The following is a 25,763-nucleotide window of genomic DNA, read 5'->3' as shown; positions in this document are numbered from 1 at the left end:
ATGGGTTCCTATAACAAGTATTTGATTTAAATGGTATTAGATTCAATTTCTTTAAGCAATATCTTGGATTTTGAGTTTTGCATATAAAAAAACATGATTGAAAAGAGAGACTTTATTAAATGTGACCAACCAAGTTTTCAAATGGAGGTTAATTATTAACAAAATAATAAAAAACAAGAAAACGAGACGAATTACCTTAAAGATTTCAGTCTTAGAAATTGATTTAATTTTCTTTTAGAGAAGAGTATTGACATCGCAATGTGAAAAGATAAGTGATAAGTCATCAATTTAATCACTACAAGTTGTCTTGATTTAGTTATTTGTCCATGAATTAAGATAAATTCTCACACAAGGAAAAAAAAACTCAAAGTTTCATTAGACTCAATTTGCCTCAAAACTACAAAGTTTATACTATTATAGGCTAAGCTTCATTTTAAACATCTCACTATGAATTAATTTCCACTTAGATATGAATTCCCACTTACATTAAATTTCCATTAAAAATAAAACTCCATTTACCATTATAATAACCTGGAAAACCTAAAAATTGACCTAAAATATTTCAAGAATAGTTCTTTAGTTCAAAAACTATATAATCCATCCAAATAAATTACAGCCTACAATTGCATTTTGAACATAAACTCTTGGACTCATTGTGTTCAAATTATTATCTTTAAGATTGTTGAATTCATCTTCAAGTTATAAAAATGAGACAATTTTTAGTTTGGACACTTGCATGACTATATTTTAGAAAGACTTTCTAATTTATTGCGGTCTTACTTTGATAATTGAATCTTTTATCCATTACAAAAGATATTTGAAATGATTAGACTTTTACTCGATTATATCATAAAATCAATTGATATTTCATATCAATAATATAATAAAAAGAATGAAAGAGAATGAGAGTATGATAGTCTCACCAAGAAAACATATTTTTTATTTATAATTATGTATCTCATTTCTCAAAATATTTTAAATAAATAAAACATGTTTTACTACTTTCTTAAAAAATATTATTCTCATGAAATATAATTTCTATGGGATGATTTTCGGATATTAAAAAATTTCATACAGCAAATGCCCAATTAAAGTACCAAAACTTTACATATTAGTCTCTTTCTTTTCTAATCAAATGAGTTTTCTAATATTTATTTTAATTCAATTATATTTTGGTGACAGTTTTATCTTTCGATAAATTTATTTAAATATTTTTATTCTTCCAATCGCATTATTCCACTGTCAAATCCGAATATCGAGCTTGTAGAAAAATTCGAAGAGAAAAATTGTTCTTTTCCCTCCTTGCAAACTCCACATGAATATTATAAATACCGAATGATAAAGTTCACAACGAAGAACCACTCAAGAATTCCCTATCATTTGACTCGCAGCTATATAGAATACTTCGGAGGTGCAATATATAAATATAATACCAGATTTATGTAACCAATCATAGCAATAGCTTGACAAGATGTCATTGCCTTTTATGTGAATTCAGACTTCAGAATCAATAATGATTCTAGCTACTTAACCTTTAAGTCCCCGTTAAACACAAATGACAAAGCTATGCTTATTGCACCTCGTGAAGGATTTGAAAAATGGTTAACGACAAAAATTATGATGGGAAATTTAACCATAACTTAGAGAAGAGAACAGTGCTAAGAAAAACAAAGATGCTGAGCAACACAAAAGTGATGATTAATGCTATTATACTTTTCTTATCACAAAAATTATCTTTAATTGAGTACATTCTTTCCTTGTATTTATCCAGTAGATACAACATCATTTAGATCCACCAGCAATAAAAAGTATTGGAAAACCGAAAGAGGGTAGAGTTTGGAATACATACGTTCAGAAAGGGCGATTCTTGCAATCAAATAAAGTAAAAAAACAGAAGGAAAACTTAGGGGAAGGGTACGAATGTTACATGATGCAAATCAAATGAATACCAATTAAAGGAAAACGCATGTTCTGTTCTTCTTTCGTTTTTTCTTTGGCTTTGATGGCTGCAGAACAACCTTGATTGCAGCGTCAAACACAGCCTTCACATTCTGAAACATTGCATCACAGACATAAAATTACGCTGAGGCTAATAACCTTATTTACTTTCAAGCTTGTTGCACAAGTTGATAGAGTAACTTTTATATATGGTTATACACTATAATATATATCTATCACGAAGACAATGATGCCATGTACCACATTCAATGTCTTCCAAGAAAGATACTTCAGACACAAAATTTATAAAAACAAAACAAATAATTTACAAGTAGTCTGACATCTGCAGCAAAATGACTAAGTGCAATGGTTACTATACAGTTGCGTTGAAAAAGATGTTTTCACTGTATATATTTTATTCTTGATAGATGCTTTGTTAGGTGAAATGATCTAGGAAAAAGATGCGCATACTGTTTTTGATTTTAGAACCATTTTTCTACTGTTTAAGCATGTAGAAATAGAGTTAAAAGTTGCACAGAAAAATGGTGTGGGCATATTGATTTTGTAAAATCTAATGCAGTTAATATTTAAACAATAATTGGCTCATGTCCTCATATAACTTAAAACCTGAAGTCTGAAGATGTTTGGTATTATTTTATATTGTGTCCCTATTAGGACCCTTCTAGTGCAATTTGCTTTGATGGTATCTAAAACCTTCTAGTATAAGCATTGAAAATAAGAACCTGCTGAGTCTTTGAGCTGCATTCTATATACACAGCAGCACCAATTTCCTTCTTCAGCTCTTCTCCCTGCCCAACATTAACATTCAAATGTATTTGAAAACAAAATAAAAAAAATTCTATGCCAGCAACAAGAAAACGGTTTTTGTTAGAACATAGAATGCAAGTGACTTGCCTGAGCAGTAGTTATAGGTGTGGCCGCAGGATGATCAATCAAATATTGCCTATCTTCCCTCAAATCTGCAGCCAATTATAAACATCACATAACTATGAAAAACACTTATAGGTAGCTTAAGTAATACCAAAATGTCAAGTAATTTTTATAGTATTAGCTGATACCAAGTTTGGTTCCCACAAGTACAATTGGCACAATTGGGGCATAATGTCTCAGTTCAGGGATCCACTGCACAAAATGGGCCTAGTGTCAGATTATGTTTGGCTGGAATTATACCATATCACAGCTCAGAGACAAATATAAGATGTATACGTGTAAAATTGGTAGGTGTAAATGTGTCATATGATTGAGGGATAATTAAGAGACTCGGCAAAAAAACCTTCTTAGAGATATTTTCATAGCTGGCTCTGCTGAGGAGGGAAAATGCCAGCAAAAACACATCTGCTCCTCTGTAGCTCAAAGGCCTAAGCCTGTTGTAATCCTCCTGTCCTGAATTTATGAAGCTACAATAAATGAGTAAAGCATCGAAAAGTAATAACCATATCAAGAATTAAGGAATATCCAGTTTTAGTGATAGAAGCCTTCTTTTCACCACAATATACTATGCACATTACAATACAACTGCTTGGTAATGTAGTAGTGAGTGGTGAGTACTTTTTTTCTTAATCACCTTCAGAAAGTACTTACCAGCAGTGTCCCATAATCCTAGATTAACTGTGCTTCCATCAATCACCACATTTGCACTGAAGTTGTCAAAAACTGTAGGCACATAGTCCTGTTTTTTTTTTTTCCAACAAGAGCAAGTTAAACACAAACTAAAACTTAACACATTCAAACAACTAAAACATCATGTGTTTTCGTACCGTGGGGAATGTGTTGCTGGTGTAAGAGATGAGCATACATGTCTTTCCCACGGCTCCATCTCCCACAGTAACACACTTGATGAATCTTGCTGTACTCATTTTCAAATTCCTCTTGTGATTTCCTCACCTCACCTCACATCAAAGCTTCCTTTAACATTCTGTTGTTTTCATCACTTCAAGTTCCTATATTCCTTTCACTTGAAGAATTGGAAATAAAAATGAAACAATGGAGAGAAGAAGTATGATGCTTAGAAAGAAGGAGGAAGAGAAGGCCAGAAGGGTCAATTTGATTTTGAAAAGAAATGGAGGGGATGATCAGCATTTAATAAGCCAAGTCCCTCAGCACCAACTTTAGTGTGCCTCTTTTACCTTGAACATTATTGCATTTGGCTTTCTGTTTCTTTAAGGGGAAGGCCAGAGCAACAAAGGAGTCGTTTGGTGCTGTAGTGGTGTTAGTTGGTTAAGTATTGTACAAGGGAGAGAGTGAATAATTAGTATTTAGAACATAAAGCATTCCTTAGCAACATTACCTTAGTGTAAGTGGAATTGGACTCCGATAAAATCTCACATTCAAGTTTTGTAGATAAGAAAAAAACGTAATTGTAAAGAAAGATTCCCTTAAAGGTAATATAATAAATTTTAGATAGTCATTGATTCACAAAGTCAATAAATACTTCGCATTTATAACATTGTAAAAAAAATGAACATAAACATTGCTTGGTTAATGGATACCCCAGAACTAATGGTAGAAATAAGAATCATTAATTACAATTGGAGAAAAGAAAAGTAGATGGTAAAAACTGGAAGTTTGGACATTACCTTACCAAACCAAAAGCATGGTATCAAGTTGCACTAGTGTGCCGTACAACAACACAGACTCTAAATATTGGAACAAGTGGAAGTGGGTGGATGAATTTGACACTATAGTTCATGGAAAAAATATTCATTTTCCAAGTCACCAAATCACTGCCCAAATGATGAATCAACGTTCTGTTCTCGGCCTTGGTGGATCTATCCCCATCTTTATTGGGTGGTTAGTGTTATTGAAGACCCACCAATGTGTTTTTATTTTCATCAGTAAAGCAAGCTTTTTGACTTTTAATCATTTTATGTGTGCATTAATAATATGTAACGCAGTACAATATTATTGAGTACCAACTGTGATTTCATTAATTTGTAAGCAACTAGAATTTTTTTTTCTTTTTCTCTTTTTTGTTTGTTTTTAAAAGATAAAACTTGAATTCCGGGCTACTGTTCACACACTTCATAGGGAAGAGAGAGAACAATTCCAAATCACCAACAACTAAAAGCTGTGTCTGCTGAATACACTAGTCAATTGTAATTTTTAAACTTCATTAGTACAAACCCAAATGCAAATATTATAATATCATTGTATTCTACCACCTTTTTTTCCCCTCTTGGTTTGGCTTCTTTTTCCCTTTCTCCTATCTCTTGGATTTTGTGATTTTTGCTCTTCTTTTTTTCCATTTCCATGCGCGCCTTACCAGCTCACTTAAAGTTAGCTTTAGCTTTAACATGTTGAATGCATCATCATGTGAATGAAGAGTTTCCTTAATCTAGACAACTGCTACAATAACCAAGGCTTTAAAATGATGATTTAGTATGAAAAAAGTTGATTTCAAACCCTGTTTTGCAAGGTTGCTAAATTACTTTTGAATATATATCTGCCATGACAAAAAGGGACAAATCATGTCCCAACTGAAAATTTAAGTTATCAATCTGTAAATCAATATATGGAATTATTATTGTTATATGGTAAACAGCAATACAAAGTTGTTATTAGTCATGACGTATTTTTATACAATATAATACACAGATAATTAACTTCTAACTCTAATGTCACAATATGCTCCCTTTTTTCATATTATATGAATCTTTTTATTGTTATTAGTGCAAAATGTATATCAAGTTTGTCAATGATCATATATTCATATAGTATGATTTAACATATATATATATATATATATATATATATATATATATATATATTATATGTTGAAAAAATAAAAAAGATTGTACACAGGTATATATGGCTTATTTTAATTTATCCGGTCCAATGATCCATTATTAATTCTTTTATTACTAACAAAAGTCGCAGTTAATTATGGTAACAACAAAATATTTGATTAAAACATTTTTTAAACTAAATTTCACTATTATATATCGAATGAGTAAAAGTTAAAACTCTCAGTATGAATCAATTAATCAAAGTTAAATTCAACTTCAAATGTGCGTTATATTATAACATTCAACTTCAACAAGACTTGCATAGTTGCATGACAGTGCAACAATGATAAGCTCATCATATAGCCTCGAACCATATCATCGCCGCAACTATTCCTGAATAAGAGAAATGCTCCTTCCACGGGATGCCAAATTCGATCAGAATGCCCATACTGATTCTTTAAGAATTTAATTAAAATGTTATTTTTTTAAAAATAATTAACATGAGTTATTGTTGCACATTTTATGTTCTATGTTTTGATGTGTTGTCACTTATCACGTCATTACATAAGTTTGAAGAATTAAATATTATAAATTTTAATAAAAATATGAAAATATATCATCAAATAATTCATATATCGGAATACTGAAATTAATATAATTTTTTAATGAAAAATATAATAACATTTATCTTGAATTTTAGTAATTTGTTTATAATTATTTGTGAGGTTTTATTTTATCAAAATTGATATGATTCACATTTTTTTTGTCAGTATAAAATTTTTACCATAGCCTTCCAGAAAAAATAAATAATAAATTTACCGTTATTAATAATTTTGTTAAATTAAGTTTTTAGGTTCCTAAATTATTTGATAATTTTTAATTAGATTCATAAACAGTGTTTTTAATTAATCCCTAAATTTGTATTTATTTTGTAATTAGTAACTCAATTAAAAAAATAGTTTGGGAAACTATTTCGAAATGATAAATAGTTAATTAAAAATTTCCAAATCTTTCTATGATAGTATTCTCACCTTGTAGGTTGAGAATACTGACTTTAGAACCTACAAAGCTGCATTCGTGAGAATACTGACATGCGGAGTGAAAATATTGGCTTATAGACGTTTGACAATTACTTGATTAATTAGGTTCCTAAATTATGGTGATTTTTAAATAGGTCCTTAAATTTTTTTTATTTTTATTTTCAATTGAATTGTTGAACTTATATTTTATTTTTTTTAAGGGATCTAGTTCCCTACAAGAACCTAATTAAAAATAAATACAAATTTAAGAACTTAGTTAAAGAAGAAAAATAATTAAAAGAAGTAATTAAAAATTGTCAAATAATACAGAAATTTTTAGAGATTAATATTTTTTTAATTTTAATTAAGTTTTTAGTTTCTATAATTTATTGAATGGGCGATTTTAATTGTCCAAATCAAATCCCGACACTTTTAAAATTAATGAAATTCAACCCAACACTGATATGGATTTCTTTAAACATGAAAAAAACAGTTCAAATTAAAAAAAATGAAAACAAACAGCTGAAAAAAATTATTTGATAGTTTAAAAAAAGTAATAAAAAAATAAAGGGAAAGCTTGTGTTGTGAAAAAAAAAGAGATTTTAATTATTGTATAATAATCAATCTGTTAACAGTAGTGTAGGGTGATCTTGTTTTTTTTTTTCCTTTCCAATGCATAAAAAAAAAATCTGTTAACCTTAGTATGAAAAAAATCAGTGAAAGGCCATACTAATAATTAAACTAACCTCTCCTTTATGATTATATAGACAACAACAAATAATAAAGTTTACTAATTAGCCTCATGTCAAGAATATGCCTTTATTATTACTTCCAAGACTATCACTATAAAGTAACACAAACAACCACTAAAAATTTAATCAGTCAAAAACTTACATAATAAGGGAATCCAGATAAGAAAACAAAAACAAAATTATTGACGAAAAACAAAATTATTGACGACAGTTGTTGTTGTTGTAAAGAAACTTATAGAATCATTTTTTAAAAAATAAAACATAAAAGGACTACATTTTAGTGATTTGATCAGTATTAGGTTACTATCTTAGACAAAAGTTACATTGAAGTCTTTTAATAGTATTCAATTTTTATTTAAATATTATTAAAATGTTTTTCTTGTTTTTATTAAATGTAAAATCAATTATTAAATTTGTATATTGAAATTCAAAAACTAAATAAAAATAAATTATTAAAGTCCTTTATGGAAGTACCATTTTAACTCAAAAGGAGTTAAATGTCAAATAAAAAGAATGAGATGCATCTGGTTAAACGAAAAAAAAACCTGTTTAGAGTCGAAGTTAACTAATTGGGCCACAAAGCCCACCGCGCCTCTATCGTCGACAAAGAGGAACGCCTGTGCTCACGGTGGTATGGAAGTGGAAGCACAAAGCAGGAAACAGAAGATGCGGCGGTGATCAGAAAGTGACAGCCCAATGGCATTGCTGTTGTTTTCTTCTCTTAACTTCTGCAGCTTATTCCCTTTCCGTCCAACATCTAAAGCTTGGATCTTTTCGCAAGTGGTTTGTGCAGCACCTACAAACCGTTTTTTTTTTTTTATTCTTCTAACTTACAAGGTACCCCAAATATGGTTATGTAATTTTCTGGTATCATTTCCTTTAAACACAATTTGTGTGTTCTGTTGTATCTTCGCGTGTGTGGTAACTTGTGCTCATCGGCTCATCGCTTTAGCCATTGCGTTCGTTGTTCTTAATTCTTTGCTCCTCTGTCTCACCTATGTTCCTTCAATTAGTCTTTTTATTACTTTACATTTTACTTGCTTACTTAGATAAAAGCATTCCGCGTCATTCTTATTGTAAAGGTCATATTTTTATACAACTATTGTTATATTTTGTTCGTATTTTGTACTAGCATTATAGGCACCGAAGCAATTATTGTCCCTGTCCTATACACAACCACATAATTATCTGAAGTCAGTGTAGTTTTATATTTCTTCTCTCGCTGAAAATTGTCCTTAGATAACTCTTTTATTTCTCTTAAAATCTATCCATTAAAGTGAACACAAATTTTAATTTTAGTTTCTTGCACTCTCTACGAAGAACTTAATCCATTAAGTCCCCTTATTGCTGCAATTATTCCTTTCCTGTGTTCAACTAGCTGGTATCGAACATGTAATTTGCCGTACATTCAATTACAATTTAGCTGCTTTATTTATTTAACAAAATTATTTTTGCATAGTTTTATTGCCTTAGTACGGTTCAGTTTTGTAGGAGAAACTAGGCTCAGAGGTTTAATTCTTCCAGTCATTACATGTTTCAGCTTCTAATGGGAGTCTCAACACCTAATCTAACAATATTCTAATTATGTTAAATTCTTTCATTCAGTTTCCATGTCATGCTGCTGAGACAAAGTAAGGGAGATTTTGAGCAGCAATAAAGTCATAAACATGCTTCTGAATTCCGATAGGTGCTAAGTGGAAGTCTATTCATCACCATTTAGTCCCTCCAAGTGGGCCTACAATCATCATAGGTGCTTTTATTATTTCATACGTGTGCAGTGATACCCTTACACATGCCTCTTCGTACATACCCTTTACAACTTCTTAGGTTGCTATACTTGCAGGGATCCAACCTGATCCAATCTGACAACACCCCTAAATACGTGATTGATTGCTGTTTGATGTAGTTATATTTGGCTAATTGCCTAATTCATTTCAAGTGCATGTTCCTAGGAGAGCTATGTTGATTCTAGTCATATATATTTTTTCTTTATTTGCACCATAATGTGTGAACCTAGACCCTAGTTATATGTTTATTGTTAATCATTGCATTGCATTGCATTGTATGTTTATTATTGTTAATTTCAACATGGATTCTATACATTGATATGCTGATGTCCTGGCTTTTGGTGATGACGTGCCACATTTTTGTGATTTAATCATTTCATTTTCCTCTCTAAACACTGGTAATGTCCAATTGGCAGTTTCTAGTGATACCTTGTTTGATATTTCACCATGTAAAGGTGCCTCCTTGTAGAACATAACAAAAAAAATATATTGATATTTTTTTCAATGTTTGGCCGCATCCTTTCATTCTTTTTCTTCTCTTTGTGAAATATAAATACTCATACCCTTTTGCCCCTATTGATCTAGTATTTTTCTGGCAAATGTCCACAGGTTTCATTTCTCTTGGGTCAAGGTGCTCCAGTACTATCTTAGCTGATCAAGAATGGTGATGGGAGCAATGATGCACCATAGATTTCTTCTTCATTTCTGCCCTATTCTCAATCAATGTCTTTCAGGACGTTCAGTTTCTTCATTGCAAAATCTTGAGCAGGCTGTTAGAGCGGAACTAGAAGTTAAAAACTAGGTTAAAATTCCAGAGCTTCTCATTTCCTCGGAATCCTGCCAAAATTCAAATCCTTTTTCTTTTTTATTCTTCAATTCCTCAGAACTTACGAGTGCAAATTGTTGATGAAATGTTGCAATCTTTTATACCTATCAGACCACGCTCCAAGCCCCAGCTAGCTTATTCCTATCTTCTTTCTTACACCCTTCAAAGCTCCCATCCCTTCCCCCTTGCACTAGCTGTCCTCCAATGGACTTCACGTTCTGGTTGCCTTCCAGTTCCTCAGAGCCATGTTCTCCTCTCATCTGCATGGTTGGACCAGCATTGTCTGTCTCATTCTGTAGCTAATATTTTACTTCAGATGCAATCAATTGGATATCATCCTGACTGTGGGACTTGTAATTATCTGCTATCATCTCTATGTGCTGTTGATCAACTAGAGTAGGCAGTTAAAGTCCTGAGAGGTATGGGTGGGGCAGGATGTGTTCCAGATTCGAGTAGTTATGGCACTGTAATTGGTGCAATGAGCAGAGTGAGAAAGACTGCTAAAGCACTGGATTTGATGAAGCAAATGGTGGTCCAATATGGTTTAACCCCAGACAGGGAACACTGGTGAAATTGTTGGCAGCATTACGGGCAAACAGGGAAATATGGAAGGCTGTTGAGATGATTGAATTCCTGGAGAAAGAGGGTAACTCTGTTGGATTTGAGAGTTACGAGTTAGTGATTGAAGGGTGCTTTGAGAAACGTGAGTACGTTTTGGCTGCAAAGGCTGCAACAGGGATGACAGAAAAAGGTTTTATTTATACCATATATCAGGGTCAGGCAGAAAATTATTGAAGGCTTGGCCAATATCGATGAGTGGAAGTTAGCTTGTGCTGTGGGACAAAGATTTGCAGCACTTAAATCTTAGTTGTTAAATTATTTATAGTGGGCCAATTACAATGCTTAATGCCGATCAAGTGACTACATATTGCTAAGACCTGTGAATTTTGCATTATGGTGTCTGTGTTCTTTTCTCAATGACATTACTGGAAGATTATCTCATTCTTTGAGGCAGAGTAATGAAGCACAAGGATCTCAGATTTGCAAAACATTTGGGTGTATAATTTATAACGTCAAAGCATGGAAAAGGGTGAGCATATTTGATGGAACTTGGTTTCATTTGAATTGTGGAATTAATGTTCCCACTTAGTCTAACTTTAAATTTGTTAGTTATTTTGTACCCCATTCAACAGAATTTGGCAATAAAACAGTATTTTTGTGACTGGAAGTAACTAAATGTATATTAATTACTCAAAAAATGCAAGTATATTAAATGCACCTGGCTATAAATTCCTGGGTGAAATCATGTAATTTGTGCTGCAGTGTTCCGGTTTCTTTTTTGTTTGTTTTTGCTGAATGATCAATTAATGACTTCAATATGGCTTAACTTCACTTTCATTTGCTGGTCCTTTGTTGGGTTTACTGGTTTTGAGGTGGGTTCACTACTAAGGTGGATCTTGGGGACCACTAGGGGTTTTCTACGCAAAGGGCAGTGGGACAAGAGGATAAGAAAGGAACTGAAGGGTATTTGTAAATTATTAACTTCACTTGGATTTTTTCTTACTGTTTTGATATGATTGTGGTGCTAACTGCTAACTTCTTTTTTCCTAACTATGTCCCTAGTTTTATGAACCTAATGCTTGACAGGTAGCCAGCCTCCATGGCAATGCCACAAGTACCATCTTTATCCTTAGTATCATGCTTCATCCTACTGTAGCCAGATTCACCCCAGTCTATCACAGTCTATCAGTTGTTGTTCTGAAAGAGAAACCATCTTTCCTGTTTTTATTTTTTTGATGCCTTCCACTTCAGAGAATGCCCAACAACTTCCTGCATCAAAAGTTTGGTGCCATAATGTCAACAACTCCAGACATAATTTGGAAGTGTTAAAGCATGATCTTTAGCTAACTAAGCATTAGATAAATATCAAAAGGCTTTCAATACGTTCCATTGTAAGGAAATTCCTTAAGATGTATGAAATCTTGAGAATACAATATCCCTGTAAATATTACTGAGGTTAATCAATATAGGTAAAATTCACCTGGAATTGCTGTGCAAGTGTGACTAACCACAGGCGTGTGTGTAATATGTGTATTTATTTATTTTAAGAAACTTTACCAACATGGCCTTGATCCTTGATATGTGTAACTGCACCTCTTCTCCTCCAATCTATGCTTTTTGGTAGATCCCCATGTTTTTGGTACATGAATCCTGTCTGCAAATGCAACATAGGTCGATAACCCAGATACATACATCTAAACTCTACATTTGTAAGATCTGCAAACTTGTTGTCTGTGAGCTTGTAAGCATAGTTTTTGAGAGTTGTAGACCTCTATAAAATGAACATTTACTCGGTAAATTTCAAAATGGACTTCCCATTGATCTTTGTTCCCGTATTTTCGTGCATATTCTTTCAGCCAACTTTCATACCTCTTCCTCCTTATTTCTGAATCAGATGAATTTTCAGGACATGCACTTGCAGTTATCCATAGATTGCTCAAGACAAGAAGATTGATGATAGGAACACTTAATGTTATTGTTGTCTTCATGGCTAGTTCTTAGTGCAGCAGAGAATGACAACATGCATTAATATTTATTATAACCAAGTGTTTATTCTTTGTTTTCTTTAAAGGATCAAGTGTTTATTCTTTATGTATGTTTGTTTTGTTTATGCATTGAAATGCATGTTCATTACTATTTTAGAGGCGTTTTTGCACAATGTTTATCTTGCATCCATGTATTTCATGTTTGTGAGTTTTAGCAAGGCATGAATTCTATGTATCATTTTCTCTGCATGACCCATAATACAGACGTGCAGGTCTTTAACTTGCTTAAGGTTTAGCTGCCCAAAACGAAATTGGCTTCTCTACTTTCCATTTTTCAGCTGTTCATGCACTATCCATGTAGTTGTGTTAATATTTTATTTTGATAATATTTAATTTTGTGATTCAATTTTAAAACTGTGTGGTTTTTAACGGGCAGCACAGGGACAGCTGGGAAAGGGACAACAGAGAAATCGCCCAAAATTACTGAATTCTGACACATTTGGATGTTTGATAAGCAATTTCCTCGATTTAAGCTGTCTCAATTGGTGTGAACAGTTTGTTGTTTTGTCTAGACTTACAGTTGTAGTGCATTATTTCGAATGAATTCCAATTTAATGGAAGACTAGGAAATTTTTTATTGTAAGTCTACGCTGATAGTTAGTGCTTTATAATATTTGAATTTAAAGATTATTCAAGAGCCAGGGAATCATGTCCAGCTTAAGATACTGTCTGAGCACGCTAATTTCATGCAGAAGCTAAGGAATTTTGCACATGGGATATATATTTGACAGCCTTTATTCTATATTTATTGCTAAATCTCAGATATAGGCAGAGCCACTGCTATAGAGGAATGAATTGAAGGGAACCGAATAAAATGTAATAAATTGTTTGAATTTTAAAATATGATGCAATGGAATGGAGTCTATTTTTTTAAAATTATTATCTCATTTAATCCAATACCTTTATTTTTTCTTTCCTAATTTGGGCTTGTGGAGTGAAACTAATTTATTATTAACTGACCCATCTATCATTTTGTTCATTTTCCAAATAATGCAAAATTAAATATTCGAGCAATGATAATTGATAAGGTAATTGGTAATCTGATTCTATTTCATTTTATGCATTTATGTCTGACAGGGATAATGATATAAAACTGAATGATATGGAATAAAATAAAGTCAAATAGAATAAACCAATTAACCATATTATTTGTATTTAATATTTATAATAGAGCAGAAGAGATTGATTTCATCTCATGCCTCAAATTAGAGCTATAAAATAGGTATTAAATGAAATGCAATCTATCGTTATTCATTTCATGTAATCATATATTTCAGACAACGAAATTTAACATCATTCCATTTGGTTTCATCCCTTAACATTAATTCAAAGACAATCTTGGATGACTTTAAGGGTGTGGGGTGTTAAGCGGGTAAGATTCCAGAAAAAAGCATCCAGCCATGTTTCCCTGAAAGTTTAATGTCTTTCCTCCAAGAATTGCACATGTCTTGACTTGAGAACTGTGGATGCACACATCCATGGTAAAACCTTAGGCTTCTCAACTTGCCAGCTCTTCATGCTTACCCATTAAGTGATTAGTGAATGGTGCATTGATATAGGAGTACACTAGTACAGTAGTAGAAAGGGCTTGACTGCCCTAACTTCAAATGTGTTACCAAATCTGGAAGAAAAGAAGGAAAATAAAAGAAAAATAAATTAAAGGAAACCTTATTAGATTTTAATTAAGGATCAATTGCCAAATGAGATATTTAACCTCATAAAATAATAATATATTTCTCTATCTCCAAATACATAAATTATTTGGTACAAAATTATTTTAATTTAATTAGTAGGATAAAATTAAAGTCTCGCATATGTTATTGTGTTAAATAAGATTGTTCCCGATAAAAGGATATATGCGGTTTGTAAAAAAAGAAAAAATCTTTTATTTAGAATAGTTCAAATTTATGAGGCACTTTATGTTTAATTATAGCCATCTTTATTTTCTAACTTTACACATTCTTTTTACTTTTTAAAACCTCATTGTGGGTTCTTAGAACCAACATTTAAGCACCATAAACATGCCTACTCTCCAAGTTGTTGAAGCCATCAATGTATAATGGACAACAAATTAAATAATTAGCGTAAGGATGATGCCCTTTTCGGTATTTCACGAAGGAAAATACATAATATGTTTGAGATTCTTTTCTTCTGCATTAGTTGGGATTCGTCTCTTCGATATTAGTCCGAATTCTTTTTCTGCTACTCCTTGTATCTTCCAATGCATAGTTCATAATGAAGCTAACACAATCTGCAATGGGATCGTCATAACTGAGGAATATTGATTTATTCACTCACTGAAATTTTGTGATTTTTTTAAACAAAAAAATTTGTCTAACTTAACAGGGGGTTATATTTAGTCGTCACGATTTTTTTTTTTTTTTTGGAATTTCTCACTCAATGTACTTTATGTTTTTTTAAACCAGATCGATCAAGTCCCTCTATATGTTAAAAATTAAATAAGTTTAGTTATTTTGTTAAGCTTTTGTTTAAAATCTTCAATTTTTCACTTTATGATGTTTAATTTGGGATATGAAATAATTTTAAAAATTTTAAAAATAAAAGATGTTTTTATGAAAGGTTTAGTAGGAAATAAAATTAGAGTAGTACAATTTTATTATCTAATAAGAATCAGATTATTTATGTAGATAATATATTATATTAACATTTGATATATTTATACTATATTTTATTGATATGAAATCATCATACTAGACCTGCAATGTCTATACTAATAATTTAATTTTCAAACTAAATTATACTAACAGAAACTAATTTTGTACCAAAATGGTACGATATTTTTTTTATAGTGTATATGTGTTTGGAATTTTAGGAATCTTAATAAAATATCAATAATTACTAGAAACACATTACCTTAGATTATTAAGAGGGGTTGTGAAAAATACATGAATCCATAATAAGCAGCGAAATTGATGAGTCTGAGGAACTGTTGGTTTTGTGTTCTTCATTAACCAAATCATCATTTTCCTTTTGGGACCTTAGGTTTCTCGTCAGATGGGAGAAGATAATACAATTTTTGATTTGGTGTTTTGGGAACCACAACCTTGCTTTAGATTTTAACCTATTAGAGTTCCCATTATTCTCTAACGGGCCAAATTGGTTTCCGCTTATCAAGTCCATATTAATTTCTGATGATAATCCACATAAATGTAAATAACTAATGTAAATGATAAATATAATATGTAGCCCACACTAATTAATCAATTAGAAATCATAAAATGCCTAACAATCTTCCACTTGAACTTCATATTAACCTTAATCATATATATTGCAAAAGTCTTTAGGTGCGCAACCGTATGTTATTTACTTTACTTTTCTTAAACAATCTGGTCCATCTTATATAGTAACACAAAACCATTATAATTTTTCTCACAATCCAACGTGATTGAGCCACAATGATCACCAATGTCACATATACTTGATGACATAGATCAAATATGGATAAGCGACATGAAAATAACATGTAATGTGATATCATTCATGTTCATTTACAACTAGTCCAAACTTATTCTTTATAGAGATTAATTCAAACACAATATAAATATTGCAAACAAAACAAGCTCAGAATGAAATGATAACCTTCAACTTTATTTTATAGAAAATCAATCTATACAAATATCTGAAAAACATAAGGCATATATAGAACATAAATGAGACTCCAACTAAACTAAGGTACTATAAAGAGTCACTCCCATATAAGCAGTGTACTCATGAAAAACTTTAGGTACCAAATCTTTCGTAAGTGGGTCAGCTAGCATATCATTAGTCCTTAAATGTTCTATGAAAATCTGTCTATTCTGAACTCTTTCTTTAACAACCAAAAACTTGATGTCAATAAACTTTAATTTGGTTACACTCCTATTATTGTTGGAGTAAAGAATTGTTGAGTTATTGTCACAATAAATCTTTAATGGTTTTTCAATGTCGTCAACCACACGCAATCTAGTGGCAAAATTTCTTAGCCATATCCCATGGTTGGATGCCTCAAAACAAGCAATGAACTCCGGGGCCATGGTCGAAGAAGCTATGAGAGTCTGTTTAGCAGACTTCCAAGAGATAGCTCCTCCAGTCAGCATAAATATGTATCTAGATGTGGAGCGTTTGCTATCTTGACATCCAGCAAAATCAAAGTCTGAGTACTCAATGATCTCCAGATTCTTAGACTTCTAATAAGTGAGCATATATCCTTTTGTTCTCTTTAGGCAACGCATCACACGTTTTGCTGCTTTCCAATACTGCATTCCAGGATTACTCAAATATCTGCTCAGAACTCCTACTGCAAATGCTATATCGGGACGAGTGCAAACTTGAGCGTACAGTAGACTTCCTACCGCTGATGCATAAGGAATCTTTTGCATCTCTATTCTTTCAAGGTCATTATTAGGGCATTGTTTGAGACTAAATTTGTCTCCTTTAGCTATCGGGGTATCTCCTGGTTTATTATCTTTCATGCCGAATCTATCTAGGACCTTATCGATATAACTCTATTGTGACAACCTTAGGATACCTTGAGAGCGATCTCTTAGTATCTTGATTCGTAATACAAAAGAGGTTTCCCCAAGATCTTTCATCTCAAAATTTTTCGTCAGAAATTTCTTAGTCTCTTGTAAGAAGCTTATATCGTTGATAACAAGTAGTATATCATCGACATATAACACTAAGAATGAGTATTCACTCCCACTAAAATTATGGTATACACAATCATCAACTGTATTTGCCTCAAAACCATACGAGGTAATGAATTGATGGAACTTGTAATACCATTGACGAAAAGCTTGTTTCAAACCATAGATAGATTTATTTAGTTTGCAAACCATAGACTTTGAGTCACCTGATACAAAGTTTTCTGGTTGCATCATAAAAATTGTTTCTTCAATGTCACCATTTAAAAACATAGTCTTAACATCCATCTAATGTAGCTCTAAATCATAATAAGCTACCAGTGCCATTATTGTTCTAAAAGAATCCTTTGAAGATATTGGAGAAAAAAATTCTTTATAGTCAATGTCTTCCTTTTGGGTAAATCCTTTAGCGACTAGACGAGCCTTATATCTCTTGATATTGCCCTTTGAATCCCTTTTGGTTTTAAATATCCATTTGTAGCCAATAGGTTTCACACTTTCAGGCAATTCGACGAGATCCCAAACATCATTGTCTTGCATAGATTTCATCTCATCCTTTATGGAATTGATCCAGTTTTGAGAGTTAGAACTATGCATGGTTTGACAGAAGTTAATCAGATCATCCTCTGTTAAACCAATGTCATCCTCATGTTCTTGGAGAAAGATAATATAATCATCAGGGATTGCACTTATCCTCTCTCTATCAGATCTCCTTAATGGCGCTTCTTGAGGTTGTTGAGGTTGTTGTATAGGTATTTGAGGAACAACCTCATCGTTGTCTTGTTCTTGAACAATGTCATCAACAATAGTTTGAACATTATTTTCTATTACTGGAGTTGTTTCTTAAACAACAATAGGTATGAGGACTTGAGCACTGTCAATAACAAGTTCTTTCTCAAAGACAACTTTCCTTATGTTCTCTTCCTTCCTAAACTCAACTTCCTCAAGAAATCTTGCATTTCCTGTTTCAAATATTAATCTTATAGTGGGATCATAAAACTTATAGCCCCGAGAGCGTTCAACATAGCCAACAAAATAGCAGCTAATTGTTCTTGAATCCAGCTTTCTTTCATGTGACCTATAAGGCCGCGCCTCAGCCGGATAACCCCAAATATGCAAATGCTTAATGCTTGGCTTTTTGCTAGTCCAAAGTTCATAAGGGGTTTTATTGACTGCTTTACTTGACAACTTATTAAGGATGTAAGCTGCGGTCTTTAAGGCTTCTCCCCAAAGCGACTTTGACAAAGAAGAATGACTAACCATACTTCTTACCATATCCTTAAGAGTTTGGTTTTGTCGTTCTGCAACACCTTTCATGTTAGGTTTGCTTGACATAGTGTATTGTGGAAAAATTTCACACTCTTTGAGAAAAAGCGCAAAAGGTCCTGAACGTTGTTTTCCTGATCCATCATGTCTATCATAGTACTCACCACCACGGTCAGCTTTGATAGTCTTGATTTTCTTTCCAAGTTGAAGTTCAACTTCAGCCTTGGAACTCTTAAAAACGTCTAGGGATTGAGATTTTTCATATATCAAATAAAGGTAACCGTATCTAAAGTAGTCGTTTATGAACGAGATAAAGTATTGTTGCCCATTCTAAGAAGGTGTTGGAAAAGGACCACAAATGTCCGTATGTACCAGTTCTAAGATGTCTTTAGCTCTTTCGACACCTAATTTTCTTATGTTTGTTTGTTTTCCCTTTATGCATTCAACACAGACTTCAAAGTTTGATAAATCTAAAGGTTCAAGAATTTTATTCGACATAAGTCTTTGAATTCTCTATTTAGATATATGACCTAAGCGTTTGTGTCATAAAGTGACTGAATTCTCTTTTAATTTTCTTTTTGTACCACGTAAATTTGTCTGCATTATTTCATTATAGGAACAATTAACATCTAACATATATAGATTATCAATAAAGAAATTGGAATCAATCAAATTCCAATTCTGGTAGAAACTAACTTTATTATTTTCGAATGAAGAAAAATCAAATTCAAATTCTCGTATAGATGTCATTAATTAATATAAAGCCCGTCCATTAAGATGGTACTAATCATGACTGAGCTTTGTCAAATACTTTTCTCCTTAAAAAACTACATTAATTCCAGTTAAGATAAGATGATGAAATAAAGAAGGTACCTAGAAACACAAAGACACCTACGTACAGAGAGAGAGAGAGAGAGAGAGAGAGAGAGAGAGAGAGAGAGAGAGAGAGAGAGAGAGAGAGAGAGAGAGAGAGAGAGAGAGAGAGAGAGAGAGAGAGAGAGAGAGAGAGAGAGAGAGAGAGAGAGAGAGAGAGAGAGAGAGAGAGAGAGAGAGAGGGAGAGAGAGAGAGAGAGAGGGAGAGAGAGAGAGAGAGAGAGAGAGAGAGGCATTAGGCATATACCCTACATGTGGGAATGGTTTGGGGACAAAGCAAAGAAAGCATAGTGCGTGCAAACAATTCACATGGGGGCATAACATGATCCTTCACAAGAGGCCTCTCTTTTTCTTCTCTTTCACAGCTCATGCCCCAAATCCCACGACCAATAACACTTTTGCTTATCTTAATTACTGTATGTATAGTAGCTAGCTTTTAATGAAATGATTAATGAGACACGTGGCACCCCATGCATAACAACTACATTATAAATAATCTCATGCACATGGCCTTTGTTCTCCTCTCTCTCAGATAAAGATCACGACCCATTTGGTTTTTAACCAATCACTAACCCCCTCTAGTGAGGTTGTCTTACCTTTTGTCTTAGACAAAATTTTTAAAAAATTATCAAGGAACGTGGGCTCGATTTATTCGAATCAAATCAATTACCTAATTCCGTTATATCTCTTAATTTTGGTACTATATACCACTATATGCAATTTTTTCTTTTTTCCCTTTTAAACCTTCCATTCTCTACGGGCATGCAAAATTTTCAAAAGTCTAATTTGAGATAATTTTTCCAACCACTTCAAATTCATCTAAATTGGTCAACTACATATGTTTGACCATTGTTGGACTCTTTTTTCCTTTCCATAATAATCGAACTTAAATCGTTGATGTTGCAATAATTTACCCCAACACAAATAGACATGCTAATTGCATGTCATCATGATGGAAGGGTTAAAATTAGTGTGGGCTAATAAAGTGGGAAGAGAATAGAGAATGTTCTAAAATGAAATAATGACCAAATTTGTATGAAAGAAACTACATTATTATAAGGGCATCCCACTAAAAAGAAGGTCACAAGGGCACGTGGTGGCCGATTCCCACTACTTACTAATCCACTGGCGACTTTCTTGTAACACCGTTGAAACCCAACCCCTCTTCATAGCTGTTCATAGCTGTCTAATCCCTCCCCATCCCCATGTGACCCCACTGCACAAACATATAGATACAGATACCCCAGAGATTTTTTATTTTTAATTTGGGGATTTAAACCCCGAAACAAAATACTACTACTACAACAATTAAAATTTTTAAACAACTTTGTTTTTTTTTCTTAAAAAGAGAGAGAGAGAGAAAAGAAGAAATCAAGAAAGTTCATGATTATGTTGTTTTATGTTCGTGTGGCTTTCTTACCTCTAACAACATTCCCCTGTGGTTGCTGGGAACATGCATATACATATATATTTATAAAAGGGTTGTGTTAGAGCCTAGAGGCTCATTTGTTTCCATTTCTTCTTCTCTCTCATTGACACATCCTTGTTGTGCTGCATGCCTTATGCAATATATTTGCACATACAATAATGTGTGCATATATACATATATATGTATATATATCATTTGTTAGGGACATGTTAATGTACTACAACAAAAACATTAACATCATCTGAGGTTAATTTGCATTTTGCAACAACAGTTACTGATTTGGCGTGTTTGAACTTTGAATTCAAATGACGCAATTACCTCCAAAGATCCCAAACATGTCACCAAGTTGGCCAGATTTCTCTTCAGACCACCAGAAGATGCAATTGCCACCTCTTAAATCCGGTAGCAACAACAATTATCAGCACAACCAGAACCCTTCTTGGGTGGATGAGTTTCTTGACTTCTCCTCGGCCCGGCGGGGCGCTCACCGGAGGTCGGTGAGCGATTCCATCACCTACTTGGATTCACCAATGAAGTGTGGAGAGAATAACAACAACAATGAGAACGAGTTTGACAAGTTTGATGATGAACAATTCATGTCCATGTTCACGGATGAAGTAGTGCTCTCTGGGGTCCCCTTGCTTCCACCAACCATCTTGTCCTCCTCTAACCCTTCAAGCCCTTCTGATCAGAACTTCTTCAATGATGAGAAGGAGAAGAAGGAGGAGCACCACCACCACCAATTGAAAAATGAAGCAGATGAGGTTGAAAGCCAATGCAAACAGGAAATTATGCAGCTTCCAAATGACACCAATACTTGTTCTTCCAACGAGAGAATTACTGACCCCAAGAGAGTCAAAAGGTACGTTTAGTAGTCATAAAAAATTCATCCCTACGTAAGTCCTGTTTTAGATAATTAGCTTCTTCAGAAACACTTGAAAAAAAAAAGTTTCTTCCATAAGCTCATTTATAGAAGTTTTTTCGTGTTAGGTTTTTCAAACGCTGATTTTTAACTTATACAAGAGTCAATTTTAGCTTACATAAAAAATTTATCATATTTTTTCTTCTTATATGAGTATTTATATCTAATATCAATATGCTTTTTCCTGGTAAGGTTTGCAACCATTACACAAAATTGGATAAAATAATGTGTTTCTTCTTGCTTAATTAAATGTATTTTTTTAATTTAATATAGGCTTGATGTTGCTATTCTAAATTTTTTTTGGTGAATAACTGGTGTTGCTATTCTAGTATAATGATTAATTTATGTTTATGAATCATTCTTATAATTGAGAACTGGTTCTTCAAAATTATTATGGTGTTTTTTTTTTTCTGTTGTTTTCTTTCTGTACAATGTTTCATAATACCTTTCGTATTTATCTTTTCTGTAACAGAAAATGAACCATACTTAATTGCTGAGTTAGGATTTTTGTTTTCTTTGAGTTCTGTCTCTAATTGTCGTTTTGCATCAGAATCTTGGCTAATAGACAATCTGCACAAAGATCGCGAGTGAGGAAGCTGCAATACATATCAGAGCTTGAGAGAAGTGTAACTTCATTACAGGTTTGGGATGTAACGTGATGTGACTATAATAAATCTTTGTTTTTACTTTCTTTAGTGTCCATAATAAATCTTTTTTTAAGTAAATTTTTAAGTGGCATAACATTTTTCTTCAAAAAATTTTTAAGATTTTTTCACAGTTCACTTTTTTTCTTCATTTTTATCTATTAGTATATAACGTATTTTATTTAATATTTTTCTTTTGTTTTTTTATATTAAGTATATTAAAGATTTGTGTGGTTAAAATAACATTACTCAAAATAATATATTGACCTATTTCCCAATCCGTTGACCAACGAAGGCCGAAGTTTCAGTGCTGTCTCCAAGGGTTGCATTTTTAGATCATCAACGATTGCTTCTAAATGTCGACAACAGTGCTCTCAAGCAACGAATCGCTGCCCTTGCTCAAGACAAGATCTTTAAAGATGGTAATTTTCTTCAATTATTACTTGGCTAATTAAAAAGTTATTAAATTAAACCTAACTCTATTATCTTATTGTTAATTTTTTGGTGAAGCATTTCGGATATACTTTGTGGTTGATGGATGCAATAATTAGTACTTTATGGCCATTAGAATCCATCCTACTTGTGTGATCCAATGCCTTTCTTGGTTGAGATTAATTGTCATTACTCATTACCGTCCATTTTTTTCCATTTAAGTGAAATATAAACCCCTCCGAGAGTAAGGGAAAGTAACATGTCCACTATAAGCTCACTTTGCCAAGTGAACCTAACCTCGTGGCTTTTCTACTTGTCTTTATAGTTGATGCACATGTGGGTTTTTATATATATATATATATATATATATATATATATATATATATATATATATATATATATATATATATATATATATATATTTTATGGCTTCTATACATAGATTAGAATCTTTTAGTGATCGAGAAGTTTAACTTTCTTTTAGAATTATCATTAGTAAACTACTGTTTCGGTTCCCTAAAAATTTATAATACTGCTATGAATTTGAGATTTTGATCTCGAAAATCTAAATGTTATGATTTGTGGACAGAAAGATAGATATAGTTTCATATTACTACCCTCGATTGATGGAATAGATTAATGTCATTAATTTTTTAGGGACCAATATTGTATCATTATCGATCAACATGCATGCATCTCCGTATGCTATGTTGAAAATCCAGCGAAATAGAAATGATGATTTAGTGTATTTACCAGGATAAGTAAAATAAAATCTATGCTTTACAATTGATACTGTGTGGTTTTCTAATCGAGACCATGACAAAATATAAATGAAGATAATGTACCTAACATCTCCTCGAATTGAATTTGGTTATATTAATATATTTTTCCCGAAGCATTAATAAATCAAAAGATTAACCAATGTGGAACAAAGAGTAATAGTACTAATTAATTTGCACTGTTCTTGGCCTTTTTCTCGCGAAAGCTGAATACTATAGTAATTATTTCATTAATTTAGTAGGAAGAAACAGACCAATTATGAAAGTGCAGTGCAGTTATATTGATTTTAGTGAAAGCTTTTGCATGCACGCGTATTTAAGTCTGTGTCCGATCATCATGTGCCATGTCTCCAAAGTAGTTAAAATTGTTTAACGAATTAATCTTCCAATAATTATTAATCAAAATCATGTACATGCAGCTCATCAAGAGGCACTGAAGAGGGAGATAGAGAGACTAAGGCAAGTTTATCACCAACAAAGCCTCAAGAAGATGGAAAATGCTGCAGGATCACCATTACCATCACCAAAGCCTATATGTGATGCTCAAACAGAAAAGGAAGCAACACTTCTCAACGCTTGAAGATTAATTCATCACACTATAACATGATATCAAGTAGCTATATTTATTAGCTAATTTACATTACACTGTGATTCTTTATATATACTTTTATAGAAAGAAATTGCAGAATTTTGGATAAGAGAAGGGAGAAACTGATGGAAGGAGATTAAATTTTGTTTTGTGCTTGGTAATGTATTGAATGATGTCACGTACGTATTGTTGGGTGGTGAGAATTTTTATTAGTCAATTGATGAAGGAAAAAATATTCACTGAGAGAGTCACGTTGTGCGTGGTGAGGCCATTGGCTTCTGCTAAGAAACTGCGCAGGCACGTGATGTGCTGTTTGCTTTAAAAATGAAGGGGACCACACTCAAAGCTTGCATGATTAGAATGGAGGGGGATCCACATGTGCAGCAGTGGCATCAAAAGAGAGGTTGGAAGAAACAGTTGTGTCTGTCTGCTTTATCTTCATGGATAGATAGGAGTCACTGGAGTATATGTTATTGGTGTTGATGAATGATTCTTTCACTTCTTTATTTGTTGTTGTCTTTGATTCTTTTCTATTTTGCTTCATGTTTTTCAATGTATATATATATATATATATATATATATATATATATATATATATATATATATGTATGTATATGTTGGAAAACAAACACAAGTGGCTTGGCTTGTGTAGGGACTAAGAATCGATGCATATGAAAGGAAGGTGTGTCAGTGAGTCCTGATGGGTTTTATGGTTTGGCTGTACTATGTAACCATTTTTATTTGACATAATTAATTGAAAAAAAAAGCCAAAATGTAAATAGTCAGTTGACTCAATTTACCCTGTATATAATGTTGTTTTAACTGTTTTATAATTTTGTGTTGTGGACTCACTGACATCATACCTTCCTATGATGACAAAAAGGATACGAAGATTGTGACTAAAATTACATTGGAATTGAAATAGTGCATGTAATCTCACAATGTGTTCTATCCTTTAATTTTCTCATTCTCTTATTATCTCTTTTTCTCTATTTGTATAAGGCTTATTACGGTTTTTTCTTTAGAAAAAAAAGATACATGCGAGGGTAAACGAATAAAGAAATCATGGCAAAGGGTTACCTTTTTTTTTTTATAGTAATAATTAAAGATAAACTGATGTGGACGTAGCATAAGGAGTTTACTAAATTGTACTACTCGATCTCATGCTTCGTTTTCTTAAATATTAGTAAAAATCTACCATACTTTTTTTATCAAGTAAGAATCCAAATTGGCTCTTTTGGTAAATTTCTTGCCCAAGAATACTGAAGAAATATGGCCTCTTTACTATGGGAAATAAATATTTCCTCTTTAAGATAGTCCATGCTAAATCTAGATGTCAAGAATTACCTTTAATAATTTTCCAAAGTAGTCGAGTGGAATTTAAGGAAACAGTAAGGAAGAAAAAACAATTTAGCAAACAAATTATGAGAAATTGTGTTTGTATAATAAATTAGTTGAGGCTATTCTAAGCGAATTCATCAATATGAGTCTTGAAACAAGATATTTTCTTCC

The 25,763-nt window shown here is 32.4% G+C and overlaps 2 protein-coding genes and 1 long non-coding RNA gene across 3 annotated transcripts; 2 read left to right on the top strand and 1 right to left on the bottom strand.

The window, feature by feature from the left end:
* Nucleotides 1–1,677: 1,677 nt before the first annotated feature.
* On the bottom strand, nucleotides 1,678–4,279 carry LOC114374732 (rac-like GTP-binding protein RAC2). The gene is made up of 7 exons (XM_028332403.1): nucleotides 3,717–4,279; nucleotides 3,541–3,628; nucleotides 3,233–3,342; nucleotides 3,018–3,081; nucleotides 2,854–2,918; nucleotides 2,682–2,747; nucleotides 1,678–2,051 (listed from the first exon to the last, which is right to left on the bottom strand). Exons 1-7 carry the CDS (start codon nucleotides 3,813–3,815, stop codon nucleotides 1,953–1,955), a joined length of 591 nt encoding a protein of 196 aa, XP_028188204.1. The 5' UTR covers nucleotides 3,816–4,279; the 3' UTR covers nucleotides 1,678–1,952.
* A 3,694-nt stretch (nucleotides 4,280–7,973) lies between these two features.
* Nucleotides 7,974–11,374, top strand: LOC114374816. The gene is made up of 3 exons (XR_003658635.1): nucleotides 7,974–8,292; nucleotides 9,061–9,205; nucleotides 9,852–11,374. It is a non-coding gene; the product is annotated as an uncharacterized LOC114374816 (long non-coding RNA).
* A 9,419-nt stretch (nucleotides 11,375–20,793) lies between these two features.
* LOC114374592 (basic leucine zipper 61-like) lies at nucleotides 20,794–24,863 on the top strand. Its single transcript, XM_028332251.1, has 4 exons — nucleotides 20,794–21,747; nucleotides 22,358–22,448; nucleotides 22,747–22,873; nucleotides 24,082–24,863. The coding sequence occupies exons 1-4, from the start codon at nucleotides 21,191–21,193 to the stop codon at nucleotides 24,240–24,242; spliced, it is 936 nt and encodes a 311-aa protein (XP_028188052.1). The 5' UTR covers nucleotides 20,794–21,190; the 3' UTR covers nucleotides 24,243–24,863.
* The last annotated feature ends 900 nt before the right edge of the window (nucleotides 24,864–25,763 follow it).

Source organism: Glycine soja, chromosome 11, assembly GCF_004193775.1.
Source record: "Glycine soja cultivar W05 chromosome 11, ASM419377v2, whole genome shotgun sequence".
Classification (NCBI taxonomy): Eukaryota; Viridiplantae; Streptophyta; class Magnoliopsida; order Fabales; family Fabaceae; genus Glycine; species Glycine soja.
This window is presented reverse-complemented; position numbering and strand designations above follow the sequence as displayed.

Coding starts and splice junctions, on each gene's coding strand:
- LOC114374732 (XM_028332403.1), bottom strand. CDS start 3,815: ATGAGTACAGCAAGATTCATCAAGTGTGTTACTGTGGGAGATGGAGCC. Junction 3,629..3,716: donor CCAGCAACACATTCCCCACG/GTACGAAAACAC, acceptor AAAAAAAAACAG/GACTATGTGCCTACAGTTTT. Junction 3,082..3,232: donor ATGAAAATATCTCTAAGAAG/GTTTTTTTGCCG, acceptor CATTTTGTGCAG/TGGATCCCTGAACTGAGACA.
- LOC114374592 (XM_028332251.1), top strand. CDS start 21,191: ATGACGCAATTACCTCCAAAGATCCCAAACATGTCACCAAGTTGGCCA. Junction 21,748..22,357: donor GACCCCAAGAGAGTCAAAAG/GTACGTTTAGTA, acceptor GTTTTGCATCAG/AATCTTGGCTAATAGACAAT. Junction 22,874..24,081: donor AGACAAGATCTTTAAAGATG/GTAATTTTCTTC, acceptor ATGTACATGCAG/CTCATCAAGAGGCACTGAAG.